The sequence below is a fragment of the Catharus ustulatus genome, chromosome 1 (assembly GCF_009819885.2).
Source record: "Catharus ustulatus isolate bCatUst1 chromosome 1, bCatUst1.pri.v2, whole genome shotgun sequence".
Classification (NCBI taxonomy): Eukaryota; Metazoa; Chordata; class Aves; order Passeriformes; family Turdidae; genus Catharus; species Catharus ustulatus.
Genome location: NC_046221.1, coordinates 19,041,219 through 19,055,749, shown reverse-complemented (window position 1 = coordinate 19,055,749; position 14,531 = coordinate 19,041,219). Strand labels below are relative to the sequence as shown.

Here is a 14,531-nt window from a genome sequence, read left to right as displayed (position 1 = left end):
CGCGGGTGGGAGCGGGGCGCATGTCCGCCGCCTCCCCGCCCCCGCGGCCGAGGGGCGGGCGGGGGGCAGCGCGCGGCGCGTGCGGCGCTCGCGGGGGCGGGGAGGGCCGGGCGGGACGCGGCGCCGCGCGGGCTGTCCCGCGGCCCCGGCGCGCGGGGGGGCCCCGCCATGTCCCGCGCGGGGGACGGGCCGTGGCCGCGCGCCGAGGTGGGTGCGCGCGGGCCGTCAGGTGCGCGCGGGGGTCGGCGAGGGGCGGGCGCGCGCCGCCGGCGGGGCGCCGCGCGCGCTCCCGCGCACGCTCTCTCGGAGGGGGCGGCGGCGGGGGGCGGAGGGGGCGCGCGCTCGGGGCGCCGCGGCGGCGCTCACGTTCCGCGGGCGGCGCGCGAACCCTCGCGAGGAGGCCCCGGGCCGAGGCCTGCCCGCCCCGCGGGCGCGCGCGCAGTGCGCCTGCGCGCCGGCGCCGCCGCCGTGCCCGCCCGCGGAGCCGCGTCTGCCTCAGGAGCCCGCCGCGGCCCGACCGACACAGCCTGGCCGGTTGGTCGGGCGGGGGCGAGACGAGGCGCTCAGCCGGCGGTCATGGGTCCCGAAGCGCTGCCGCGGCGGCGGTGGCGGCGGCTGCGGCTGAGTGACTGAGGGGAGACCCCGCCGGGGGAGGGGGCAGGCGGAGGGCGAGGCGCGTGTGGCGTGCGCGGTGTTGACGACGGTGTTTTTAACCCTTAGATGGTCTCCAGCGAGCCGCTGCTGCTGCCGGTGTCACTGGAGGGCGAGTTCTCCAGTAGCATGAAGGAGATGATCGGCGGCTGCTGCGTGTGCTCCGACGAGCGGGGCTGGGCCGAGAACCCGCTCGTCTACTGCGACGGGCACGGCTGCAATGTCGCAGTGCATCAAGGTGAGCGGGCAGGCGAGGGCAGCGCACCCGCTCCGGCCTCCAGCTTCCCCACTTCCTTCTCGCTGCTCCCCGTCCTCTTCCCCTGGGCCTGCTTCCTTCTCCTCCCCACCCTCCGACCGTTTTTCCCCCCTTTTTTCCCTCCCCCTCCCAGCTCCTTCTTTTTACCCATGAAGCCTGTTTCCCTGTTTCTAAGGCCACGTGCTTTCTGGTTTGACTTGCTCTGTCATCTTCTCTCCTTCCCGTCTGTCTGTCTTTTCCCTCTCGTGAGACTTAGTATAGTATGTTCTCCTGCATTATGGCTGTGAGAAAGAAGAACACCACTTTCCAATTTTTTCCCTGTTTCCTCTTCTCCTGCATGTTTTCTGTGTCTGTGCTTCCCAGTCTGCCTCTGCACCCTGTTAACAACTTCAGCTGAGCCTTTCAAACACTCTCTTAAAATTGCTTTTGGTCTTGGCAGAACTTGTTACTATATTCTGCTAGTTACTGCTGTATTTCTTTTTTCCCCCCTATGTAATCCCTGTTGTCTCTGCCTTTCCCAAGTTTGAAAAATTTATGTGAGGGGCAGCCAGGAGATGAGGAGTGTTTAGGGTTGGAAGAGAGGAGTTCGTAGGAAAGACTTAGCTGTCATGTGATTTCTATCTCTGCCTGCCTTTCCTTGAATGTCATTTGGCTGATGTTCCCTGGTAGATGAAGAGGCTTCCTGTTGTGGTTGTGCAGGGGGAGGGTGCTGTTTGGAATGGCTGATGCTGGATTTGTTTGGCTTAGTGGAGGCTGGTTGGTTGGTTTCCAGCTCAGTTCAGGAGCTGGCATGTTCCCTCTGTGTGATTGTTTTGTTTCTGTCAGTGGGTTGACCCTTCGTGTGAGAGCAGAGGAAGAAACGACTCTGCTGCTTACATTGTAAGAAAGGAAGTCATCATAACTTTTCCTTTATGGTTGCAGAAATAAGGAATAAGATTAAGGCAGTTTTTCTGTACCAACTCTTAAGCGGTCATATGAACTCAGTGACTGGCTTTTTGGCTGCTTACAGGTGGTGGACAAATTGGAGGAGACAGAAAATCCTAAATCCAATTCATTAATCTGAATGCCTGGTGCATGTGAAATTGCTACTAATGTGTGTCTCATGCTTGGTCTTAAAGTGTGCTGATGTCATACAGTAGTTGATTGTTCCAAGTATCTGCTCCTTTGTAAGCTGACAAATAGTGAGAAATAGTAATGATTTAAGGAGATATACAAAATAATGAAGTTATTTTTGTTAACATTGGGTTGAACACAGAGGGGAGCTGACAGAACCTCTGAAATTAATCTGGTTTTGAATTGGTTTTCTGTTATCTTAAGGGCTGAGTAATGTTAATCAGTAGGTTGCCTGCTCTTGAGGAATCTTAGGATCATGAAGAAGAACACTAAAATGTGAACACTTCTAGAAGTCATACCTGAAACAGCTATTCCTTTTGCATTATCTTGGACATCTTCCTTTGTATCTAGAGCCTTGCTGATATTTTCAGTGAAAGAATTGGATGATAGCAGCAGTTGGAGCTGAAATAGCTCAGGAACAGAATAGGAACAAAAGTCAGTTATAGAAAGTATTCCTAGTATAGAGACACACTTCAGCAGGTACAAGAAAACGAACATTTTTTTCCTAAAGTCATATCCAAGCCCGAATTGGAATCTGTCAGGAGGTATGCAAAGTACTGCTTTGTATAAATCCAGAAGCTGTAAAAGAGATCTTAAGAAAAGAAGTCCGTGTTTCGATTTAGTGTACTGTTGATGCTTTACATTTTGGATTTGATACATCATGATACGTCATGAACTAAGCTGGTAGAGGAGGCATGTCCACTCTTCTTGTGGACTTCCTGTAGTAAATGTAGTAGTCCTCATAGTCAAAGCTGATGGTCTGTATTTGAAGTACAAACAACAGTGTTATCCATAAAACTTCATTAACTGCTTTGTTTTGTTATTATAATTATTCTTAGTTCAGATTAAACTTCTTTTCAGTTCTTAAGTCTTTGGCAAGTTGTGAAGGACGAGGTCTCTCAATGTGTTTAAAGAAGGTTTGCACAGTAGTGGAAGTATAAACAAAACTCTGTAAATGGTATCATGGTATGTCAGAGCACAACCTGTGATGGACTCTTCTAGGCTATAGGTGTGCTGTGTTACCCTGGCAGATGTAGAAGTGCTTCACTTCAACTTTGGTCTTTGCCCAACTCGTGTTGCCTTTGCATCTACTTGCCAACCCTCTCTCTGAGTTGCATTTTATACTTGTTTCCTGTTCTGCACTGTCACTTGCTACCCTAAATGTATGATTACGCATTTCAAATCTCCCTCCTAATAGCTGAAGAGAAATTCAGAGTTCCCCCTGTCTGTGGTTAATATAGATGTAATGAAAATGTGACTTTTTTTTTCCTCATGTTAAAAGAGTTTTGTTGTACAATAGAAAGGGCTTATCAGAGTAGTTTGGACTGTAAGTACTTGAATGAAGTATTTGGAAATTGGACAACTGATCTTAATATGATTACATGTGTGTATTTAATAGGAAATTATTTCATTGACTTTCCTTCATGGAAATGAAGGTGTATTAGCCAGATGTTTTTATATCACTGTTGCATTACTATTTTTCATCTCCAAGCTACCGCAAAATCAATATATTTGTACAGTACAACTAGAAATTACTAATTTAATGTCAGCTTTCTTCATAACTTTAAATTATTCATATTGTTTTTCTACTTACACACTTAAACCTGATTTTTGTGTTTAAGTAACATATGATTGTTGAGAATTGAGACTGACTTACCTTTAGTACTTTGGGATTATCTTTGGGCGAAATGTTTGGCTTTTTGGTTCTTTGTTATTTGCTACACCCATACAAATATTAGAGTATACTCACAGCACTTGTATTCTTTTATTTTAATTCCCTCTATAGTTCTTGAGGTTACTTGATGTGTGCATTTCAAGCATGAGCAGTGTTGCCAAATTGCTAAACTCTTCTTTTCTGTGGAATTCGTAACAAACTCTTGGGGTTGCTTTTATATACTGCAAAAATATAGATGACTGTTTTGCAGATAAATTTGCATGTCTGAAAATCTCTTTCCTAAGGATTTATGTTGTAGCCTGGCTCACATTGCAACTAATCCAAGTCCTGATGCTCAGTTCAGTTTGTATTTACAGCTCCTTGAATTTTCTGGGGTAAAAAAGCAAACTTCGTTCTGTTCACTATGGATTTTCTGCTTAAGACCAGTTAATTTGCATATAAGAGTATGAAGACTGGATAGTAAGAGTATGAATAAATGTCTTGGGAAGAACTCAGGTTTATTAGTTATTTTTAGTTTTCTCTTAAAAAAGACCTCATAATAACAAGCATCTGTCATTTATAGTGAAGTGTCTCACCTGTTTTACAGGTAAATAAATAGCAAAACAGGTCACATGAAACATTGCTGCTTTTGAATGGTTATGTTACTTTTCAAGCTAATGTGTTTTTTTTCATTTAGCAAATTCTGCATAGTTTCTAAAATCCAAGCTTGTACATAATTGCTTGTACATAATTTCTTGTACTTCTGTGATAGGATTTAATGTGCAAAATATAGATGTCAATTTCTTGATAATGAAAATTATGTGAGATCAACTGACAGTAAGTTTCTTTTAGAACATACTAGCGTTGCTGTTTATATTTGCTGAATTGTTTTGTCTTATTCAAAACAGCTTGCTATGGAATTGTTCAAGTACCCACTGGACCGTGGTTTTGCAGAAAGTGTGAATCTCAGGAAAGAGCAGCCAGAGTGGTATGTTTTTTGTTTATTAAGTAATGCTAGTTGTAATCCTTGTGTGGATATTTACCCAAGTGTTACAGTAATAACAGAAGAGAGCTTTGCTTTCTGTTGTAATTCATCTAAATGCTGTTCAGAAAGACCGCTTATCTTCTTTTTTTAAAGTGGAAATATGTAACTGTCTTTGAAGTATTCAAAGTGTCACAGTGTCAGGGTATGGGGTTTTTATTTTAGATGGTGATTTTTGTTTAGTTGGTTTGTTGATCTGTTTGGTTTTTATCCTTTTTTTTTTGTCCATGGTGTAGGTTTTGGTTAATTTTGTTAGTTTAACACTTGCATAGTTAGGTACAGGAAGTAAATAAAATCTGTCTCTAATTTTCTTTTACAGCAACTTTAGGTTGCCAGTTAAAAGGTTCAGTCTAGGAACACTCTCAATAAGTAGTGTTGCTAATTTAAAAAACTAATGCTTACTTGGAGTGTGATGCTTAGAATTGAAGAAGTATTTTCATTCTGTTTTTCTAATTCTTTTATAGTAGATATTGGGGATTCAGATAATGCTTTTCTTTTTTTAACATGGTTATATGAGGTTTTGTTTTGGTCAGACTTGTATGTTTGTTAGATGAAACTGGGTGATGTCAGGCATTTTTAGAAATAGAGAATAGAGTACTTGGCACTTCCTGGTTTGTCTTCCAGCAAAAGATAAACTGAAAGAAGTGAGAGTATTACAAAAAGTAGGCTGTTCCTTTGCCTCTGAAAAAAATGCCATTGCAGGAGAAGGTGGTGCAGCATCTTAGAGCAGTGTGTAAAATGTTTGTAACTTTTGTATCTAAAAACAAATGGAGCGTCAGAGACCAAATTTTCAGTTACTGTCAGTGACTATCAGTGTGTTTACATGACCTGTTTGCTGCGCCTATTTCCTTCTCTAATATAAAGTGCTGTAGAAATGGTGGCAAGACTTACTGTTAAATGAATTTTTGGCACAGATCTAAAGAATCTCTTTCCTCTGCTTTTTCCCACTAATGTGCTGATAATGCTCAGGGTAATTGAGACTTAGTTCTTCCAAAGCAGACCTGTTGGCGGGAGCAAGAAGGGATTGATTTTTGTATGGTCTTCAAGTATTTGTCAATAGAAAATCAAAACCCTTTGTAAAGAAAGGGTGTTTCTTTTCTTGGGGAGACCATCAGCTGTGAGAAGTTTAAGAGCAGCATTTTTAAAAATTGCTGAGTTTCATGTGTACAGGTTAATAGCAAAGTTAACAATACTGAGGAGAGAGAAGACAGCTGGTGTCTACAAGAGGATTTTCCACGACTGTGATGGGGAATCCTTGTGGTTTGGAATGTAGTTAATCCTGGCTTCTCATGACACAAGGAGTGCAAGAGAGCTGTCCAGAGTTCTATAATAAACAGTGTTTCACAGTATTAGGATAATTTCTTGAGTTTACCAAGAGAATAGCTTTGATAGACTACTTTACTTTTCTACTTGAAGTGAAGAAGGGATAGTAATAATGGAATTCTCTGCTGAGTGTATTGTTATTATTTCCACCAAACAGTGTCTGTTTAGTTCAACATGTTGATTACTGCTTTTGTTTTGAAAAAAGAAATCTCATTTGTAATGTAGTGTAGGTTTAAGTGGTTCTTTGGTGAAACTGATTGTATGTGAGGTGTAACAGCTCAAGTTTTAACAGCTATTTATGTGTTAGCGAGTTAGAAACATGGTGGCTGTATCTGAAAGTGTCTTGGAGCAGCTCTTGACATTCAGAAGCTAAACTCAAGCCCTGACTTCCATATAGAAACTGGAGCTTTACAGTAACCAGACCCAGAAGTTTTAACACACTTACAAAAGCAAATGTCCTTATCATCACTGAATGAGACTTGGTTTTTCTCTTGGCCTTTTTGCCTAAAAAACAAACCAGAATTAAATTAATCATATTACATTGATTATGCTTCTGCTTACTTACTTTTAATCTTTAAAGAGACCTCAGTTTTGTGCTCAAGGCATGTTTTTCCATGCTGATACTGTCTCTGTTGTGTGTTTCCGGGGTGCCTTTCTTGGTTGTTTTTCTTTTTTAATCTTCAGTTGCTGGGCAAATTAATTAATTCTGATAAGCAACTGCAGTTAACGGCTTATACTAAAGTTAGTCTTGCTTTAACAATGAAAAGAAATGGGCTGACTCAGGAGCACATGATGCAGGTTGGTGGGTCACCAGGGAAGTTCACTTAACAGCAGACTAGGACAGGTGGCTGCCCATGTACTGTCAAGTGTTATGCACTGGTGTGTACTGTGTTCCCTTTCTTTTGTGTGCTGCCTCTAGGCTAGTGCATACTGGATGGGAGCCAAAGTGGTGACTGGTTGACCTCTGTGTTTTTGTTGGGAGCTGGGAGCCAGTGTCTTGGCTGCTGAATGGTCAGCTGGAAAGCACTGCTCCATGCTGGACAAGTCATACTGAATTTTGAATCCAGCAGGGTCATGTTTTTCTCTGTGAGAGAAAGTGTGACTTTTCATAAACCTGAACTGTTTGGATAACGGATGTATTGAGATAGCTGGTAATTATTTGTCTTACTTTTTAATCATGCTTGTAATTGAAGATGGTAATCCCAGTATGCGCTTTTTGCATCACTGTGTAAGTTTGTAACTATCGCTTGAGAAATCTTAATTTTCTCTAAATCTACTCATTTCTCCTAGCTGACCTATGGTGAGCTTGAAGTTCAAGTCTCTTCAAGATGGGTGGTGTCTGCTCTCAGCTTTGCCTGTGTCAGCACCAGCTGTTATAACCCTGCATAGTGGGGCCCTTTTGGCGCCTTCAGATGTGTCTGAATTCTGAGTAAAAAAGAAGGGCAAATACATATTGATGTAGAAAAAAGTAATTCTGAGGTCTGTGAGGTTGTATATGTATTGAGTACTACACAAGGGACTTTGGGTTCTGGCTTAAGCAATTGGATGGTGCATGTATGTGTTGTCCAAGGTGTGATAGTTCTGGTACCCAAAGAAAGACTGGAGAACTAAGATTAGGATTTGTAGCACAACTATTGTTCAAAAAGACTTTTTGTTTCCCCCATAATTCTGTTATGTGTCAAACATCTTCCTTGATGATCTTATGTTAAGAATAATTTAAATATAGTATATAGTGGGTTAGAAATAGACAGTGTGTTTATGGTTTACTACAAATTACTACTCTTCATCCTCACCATGAAGGAGCTGCAGTAATCTGTGTCATAGAGTTCAGGTGGGAGTTCATCATTTGTACAGGTAGCTTGGTCAGGCTTTTTATCTTTGTGTAGGTTCTGTTCTTCTGAATCCACCTTGATTCAGAGAGACCAGGAGATCTCTGTACTGAACTTAAGTGTTAAGACTTCCAGGAAGTTTTACTACCTCAAAGAGTAGCTCAGATGCTAAATTTGAGGTTGGATTGCTTGCATTGCAGGTGATTCATTATGTTGATCTGTTTCACTGGAATATGAATATTGTAGCCTGTCCTTGCATCTGGAAGAATCAGTTTGGACTTGATACAAGTTACTCTAATGTCATAACAGTGGTGTTTTTTTTGCTTGGCATTTCTGTGGGTTTTTTTTAGTGCAATGCCTTCTGAAGTTAAATGCAGTCATGGTCCAGAACTGAGTCAGCACATTTGTGTGACACTACAGCTTGTCTAGTAAGCCACCTGGATTTTAGTCCTGGCAGATGTGCTTGCTGAGGGGGCTGTGGCTCCCTGTGGATCTAGCCACCTAAGACTTGAGATAGCATCTATCTCAGCTCAGTCTGGCATAATTGGAGTCTCTTGCACGTGTGTTTTTTAGAACTTGGTGTGGAAATAAAAGGATTGTCATTGCAGAGTAAGCTTTGACCATACAGTACTCAGTACTTAAGGCTTCAGAGCAGTAGAAATGCAGCTATACTGTTAACCCAGTTCAGGTACGCTGTGTGCCCATAGTGATAGGTTCCTGCTGGTTGTCCTATGAGACCTGGGCTGCACCTGCATCTGCTGCACAGATGATCCAGAGTCTGAACACTTGAATTTTAATTAAAAAAAAGAAATATTTAATCTAACAAGAGTTGAAGCTCTCTCCAAATTCTCTTTCTTAAAAAATGGTTCATCACATTTCATCTACAAACTTTTTTTGTAGACTTGCTCATAAGAATTGTTTGATGTATCCATATTTTTATATCTCATCCCCAGCATTTATATAGTATAAAATAAGCAGAGGTGCAGTATCACTTGCCTTTTGCCTAAATAGGAAGAGGCAAAGAAGGAGGAACTAGGAATGCAGCCTTTCCATATGCAGACACTTCTGTGGTCAGAGTTCTGACACCTGTGGCTCAAAAGGCTATCTGCAGGGGAGCGGGATCTGTTCTTATTAACACCTGTAGCTGTAAACTAGAATGAATGTTGATAAATATGATCACAATACAGGTGAACTAAACTTTATTTTAGAAGAATAAAACTTGCTGGTTTTTTTTTCCTTCAATTTAAGTACTGTCCATCAATGAGTATTAATATTCTGTGAAGTCTCTTTGAAGATATCCCTTGAAATAATTCTTAAAAAAATGTTAAAATTAATGTTTCTTTGGTGTGTATCCATATTTTTCCTTAAAGGACACTTCATGTGAGAATATGACTAGAGGTACTTTAAGAATATTGTAACAAACATTACTAGAAGAATTGCTTTAGTTTTGAGCACACTACAGAAAAATTGGTCTTTGTGCTTTTGTTATTTGTCTGCTATTTATGAATGACTCTGCAGTCTAGAAGGCATTGAATATTAGTTTGTAGCTGGATGTCTTGGATAAAAAGTCTACCTAAGGATACTTAGAGAGAACATAATGTAATGGTTTTGTGTGACAAGGTTTTGTTAGTAAAGGGGCAACAGGAAAGAAGGATTTCCCTGAGAAGCTGCCAGAAACATCTCCTGTGAGTGCCAGAGCCAATGCCAGCCCAGCTCCAAGACAGACCTGCTGCTGGCCAAGGGAGGCTGAGCCAATCAGCAGCTGTGGCACTGCCCCTGAGATAACATGTTTAAGAACAGATAAAAAGCTCTGCTGTACAGAAACTGCAGCTGGAGAGAGGAGTGAGAATGTGTGAGAGAAACAACTCTGCAGACACCAAGGTCGGTGAAGAAGGAGGGGGAGGAGGTGTTCCAGATGCTGGAGTGGAGATTCCCTTGCAGCTGTTGGTGAAGACTGTGGGAAGGCAGGCTGTCCCTCTGCAGTCCATGGAAGCCAACCAGGGAGCAGAAACCCCCCTGAAGCCTGTGGAGGACCCTGTGCTGGAGCAGGTAGATGTGCCTGAAGAAGGCTGTGACCCTATGGGAAGCCCATGCCGGAGCAGGCTCCTGGCAGGACTTGTGCAGAGAGAGGCCTATGCTGGAGCAGGTTTGCTGGTAGGACTTGGGATCTATGGGGATTCTGTAGTGGAGCAGTCTGCCTATGGGGCTGCTCCCCATGGAAGGAGGGGCATGCTGGAGCAGTTCGTGAAGAACTGGAGCCTGTGAGAAAGACTTATGTTGGAGAAGTTGGTAGAGGACGGTCTCCTGTGGGAGGGACCCCATGCTGAACCAGGGGAAGAGAGTGAGGATTTCTACCCCTGAGAACAAAGAGAACAAAGCATGTTATGAACTTACCACAGCTCCCGTTCTCCTGTGCTGTTGGGTGAGAGGAGGTAGTGAAAATGGGGAGAGAAGTTGAGCCTGGGAAAATTTGAGGGGTGTGGAGAAGGCATTTTAAGATTCAGTTGTTACTTTCTCATTATCCTACTCTGACTTGTTTGGTAATAAGTTATTTTTTCCCCAAATTGAATTTGCTTTACCTGTGATGGTAACTAGAGAGTGATCTCTCCCTTTTTGTTGACCTAGGAGCCTTTTCTTCAATTTCTGTCCCCTGTCCAGCTGAGGAAGAGAGTGACAGAGAGTGTTGGTGGGCAACTAGTGTCCAGCCAATTCACCATGGTGTGTCTTGGTGCCACAGATGGGGCATTGGGAGGTCAGGATAAGGAAAGTAATTGGGTTGATAGCAGCCAAAACTTGGACTGAACAGAATTAGAGAGAAAAGTGAAATGATTGTGGAGACTTCATGTTGTTCTGATTGTGGTGAAGGTAAAAAATTGTTATTTTGAAATGCTGTTGATTGAGTGATGTGTGTTTCTTGTCCATTACATAGGTGGGTGAGCGTTGTTTGCTTTGCATTTCATGAGTATGAGAAAATATTTTTTTCTGTGCACATTTTGTTGGTGTATGTAGTGAATACAGACCTGAAACCTTATTGTACTGCAACTCAAAAGATGCCAGAATTGCTTAGCATGACAGTGTCTGGCCTTCAAGGTTAGGAGTACAAGAAGCGCAGTATGGTTTCTGTGTACTTCCCCAGTGTATCAAAGTGGGGGTATCAATGCCATTTCTGATTGTGCTTCCTTCATGCTTTTTTTTTTCCTTCCTTTTTCCCCCCTGCTTGTATGTGTACTTGTTAGTTGGTTTGTAAACACACAGATGAGTTCATAAACTTATCTGAAGCACTTTCCTGCAGCAGAGAGAAGGTCTACTACTTTTAAGTTTTGATTAACTACAGTTTACTGAAATGTACATGTAATTTGTGCAGTTGTTTATAATTACATTATACAAATTATGGTTACATAGAGTATTCAGGCTTCAAGGCAGTGTTACATGACTCAAGTACTACTTGGTCAAAAACTTTTAAACATAGATTTCAGTATAACAGGTACTTCAGTGAATAGTTGAAAGGTTCTTTGGCAGAATTACTAACCAAAGTGAGGCTAGAACAAAATATTTTCCTTTATAGGAATTGCATAATCCTTATGTGGAGATGTTTTATGACTGTTTATTTCATTGTATTCATTGGCAGAAGAAGCCTCTAAAGTAAACAAGGAGTTCCTCAACTTGTGAGAAGCTTTGCTTAGAATTGATGCTAACATTTTTCAGTTAGGCATTTTTAGGATTAAACTATGGTATGTTGCAGAAGAACATTACGATTAACCATTGCATACTGTGTTTTCTTCATTCAGATTGAATCGGGTCAGTCGCATACTTTGAGACTGATAAAAAAATTGTTATTATTTAGTTGGAAATGCAGCCAAATGTGATAGGCATTTCTCATAGCCTTCTGATGCTTTATATTGAAGATCATTGTATAAATCTTAAACTTTATGTATGTTTATAATCCGGATTCTTGCAACATCTAGTAGGGCTTACTAGTCTTGAGTATATGGTAGGAGATTTATGGTTTTGGACTTCCAAAGTTGGAGTAGCCCAATCATGATACACCTTGTGTGTCATCACTGTGTTACATTGTACTCTACATTATCTCACTGCCAGTTACCTTACAGACCCCGAGTGAAAGTTTGACTAAATGTCACCTGTAGTACTTACTGAGTGGATGGTCTTGGAAGAATGCTGATTGCATGTTGAGTGCCTCTAATCTTCTTGTCATAGACTACACATTTATTATCTACAGTAGATGTTTTTGACAGAGCTAACTGAATCTGCATATATTTTTATCTGATGCCTTAATAAAAAGAACTAGGTCAAGTATCTTTAATTTATCCAGGTATAAATCCCAAAATGCTTCAGGTAGTCAGTCTGTTTTCTTTTACCTGTCAACTGTCTGCTTTAAAAAAAAGTTCTTTCCTTCTCTTGGGACAGATGACTGCATAGAGATGGGGCAGAGATTTGGCAAATTTGTCAGCATTGAGAAATGGTTATTTTAAGATGAAGATGACTTAATTTCTTAAGTTGTCAAGTTGTAGAACATAGCACTTTGGAAGAGAAGTACTGACAGCATGCATTCGTGTGCTCTATTAGTGGTGTCAGCCAGTTGGGGATTCTTACATGTGGCAGAAGATACTTTGATTCATGTTGGTTCTTCATTGGGGTTAGTGAACACTGAAGTCTGGTGTGAATCATAGTGAAACATTGCAACTTTAATTTGCCTTTTTTTGGATATTTGAAAAATTGTGTAGTTAGCTCCTTGCTGACTTCTGTTCAAATCCTGACATGGTTGTAAGCTATCATTTATAGAGTCATTTAGATCAAAAGAGTGAAGGTGGGTATTTTGTGAGTTTATAAAGTTTATATAGGATTCATAATGTCTGAAGATACCATAGGTGAAGAATATTGACAAAGTGTATTGCTATTCCACTGTAGTTTAGTAACTGATAAATCAGGAAGTGTGGATTTGGTTTTGTAGATAGAAGTCTCTTCTTTGGCTGGGCCACGTGCTCCTAAAGCAGCTCATCCTTTTTTGCTGTATTGAGCTGGGGAAAAATGAACTTTTAACTAGCAGGTATTACAAAGCATGCATGTTAAAATAGAAAGAAACTCTAATGGGAATTTTCATAGTACCTTACTGGTTTTAAAGAAAAAACACAAAAATTATCATTAAAATATCAGAGCAGAAGCATTTGGTATGAATAGATAGCTTAAGTTTGGTGTAAGTAGATGTTCAGTAATTTTCAGCAGCTGCTAGGAATGCTTGTGAGTTTTACTGGACTTTCTGGAGGCTTCAGGGGTGGAGATTTTCCTTAGTTAGTCTTTGTACATTGTCAGTAGTGACCTTGCTTCATTGAGATTGTTTGAAGCAGGGAATAGAAAGATGAGATGTCACTGCATTCTGAGAGCTGGGGGCTGCCAGCAGATGTGGATGTGTTCAGTCTGGTGCATACCCTGTTGCTGGGTCTGTTCTTGTGCTAACTGCCTGTAACTTCGCATCTATTGATAGAATTTATGTAAAGATTTAAATTTCCTGATAAAAATGTCTTGGCAGCAGTGTAGTGGTTTGCACTACTCTGCAAATTGTCTGTGGGTTTTTCTTTTTGTTGTCTAGTCTTGCAAAAACTTCCTTTGTAGGCTCTGAGATACTTGTTTTTCTGTAGATAGCCTCTGATTAGCTGAATTTGAGTTAGGTTTTCTATTAACTATAATCTAGTTGTCTGTGGTTCTTAATTTTAATTAGCATGCATTCATTGAAGCATCTTTAGAACATGCTGTCTCTTTAGACAGAGCTGTGTTTACATTGATTGTTCAGTACCATATTTTTCTGAACTTAACACAAATTAGTCACTAAAATTAACCCAAATTTTTCCAGTTTATTAGGGGGGAAAGAAGAATTTTTCCTGTCTTCAGTGTTTTCATTCCAATGTACATGTGTTGTACTTTTTTTTTTTTTTTCCTGTTGAAGAAAACGTACTAGGGTAAGAGGAATGTGGAAAGTATAAAAGAAAATCAGAAAATATGGGATTCTTTCCCCTGGAGAAAATTGAATATTAATTTCAGATCCTTTAGGGGTAAAGGAAAATAAATAACAAGAACATTTTGAACTTAGAAGATAATTTTTCTTTGAAAGAAGTGAATAAACTTCAAATAGTTATGTATAGGTTGGATGACATATATACAGCATTGCATAACTGAAACTCTAGATGTGATTTTTAGTACACTTTGTGTTCAGAGCGGTTTTCTAAACAGTCTTTTTTTCTCAGAATATTTACATTTTTGACAGCAATAGGTATGTGTCTGCCAGCATTAAATTGTTTGCTTTAACTAAAATAACTACCCATATAAAGATCTCTACCCTGCTAAACCAGTTTTTAAATCCATATTAAGATATTATTAGGTCAATATTATTATTGAGGTATTATTTGAAGTGGGAGTATTGAAGACTACCTGGCATATTTGAAGTCTGTAGAATTGGGAAAGATCATCTCAGATACAATAAAGAATATTATAGGTGACTTCCACAGGTGTCTTTTTCTCTGGTAACACCCAAGGATGATACAAAATGTTACAGAATACTGTGAAAGCAGGTGAAGCTGTACTACAGAACTTGGGATATGAGTATCTGGACGCAGTCAGTTGTGCTGCAAGCTTCTGCAGCTACTGATAAGT

The 14,531-nt window shown here is 40.9% G+C and overlaps 1 protein-coding gene across 6 annotated transcripts in view; it reads left to right on the top strand.

Annotated features, from left to right (window-relative positions):
- Window positions 1-640: 640 nt before the first annotated feature.
- MLLT10 (MLLT10 histone lysine methyltransferase DOT1L cofactor) overlaps window positions 641-14,531 on the top strand; it is a 128,776-nt gene continuing 114,885 nt past the window's right edge. For 4 of the 6 annotated variants that reach the window (XM_033052921.1, XM_033052930.1, XM_033052909.1 and 1 more), the window contains exons 1-2: window positions 721-889; window positions 4,583-4,662. In XM_033052921.1, coding sequence (XP_032908812.1) covers window positions 721-889; window positions 4,583-4,662 — 249 coding nt within the window. Of the gene's footprint in view, window positions 890-4,582; window positions 4,663-14,531 lie in introns of those variants that run through there. The other 2 variants (XM_033052913.1, XM_033052941.1) reach the window with 2 other exon arrangements.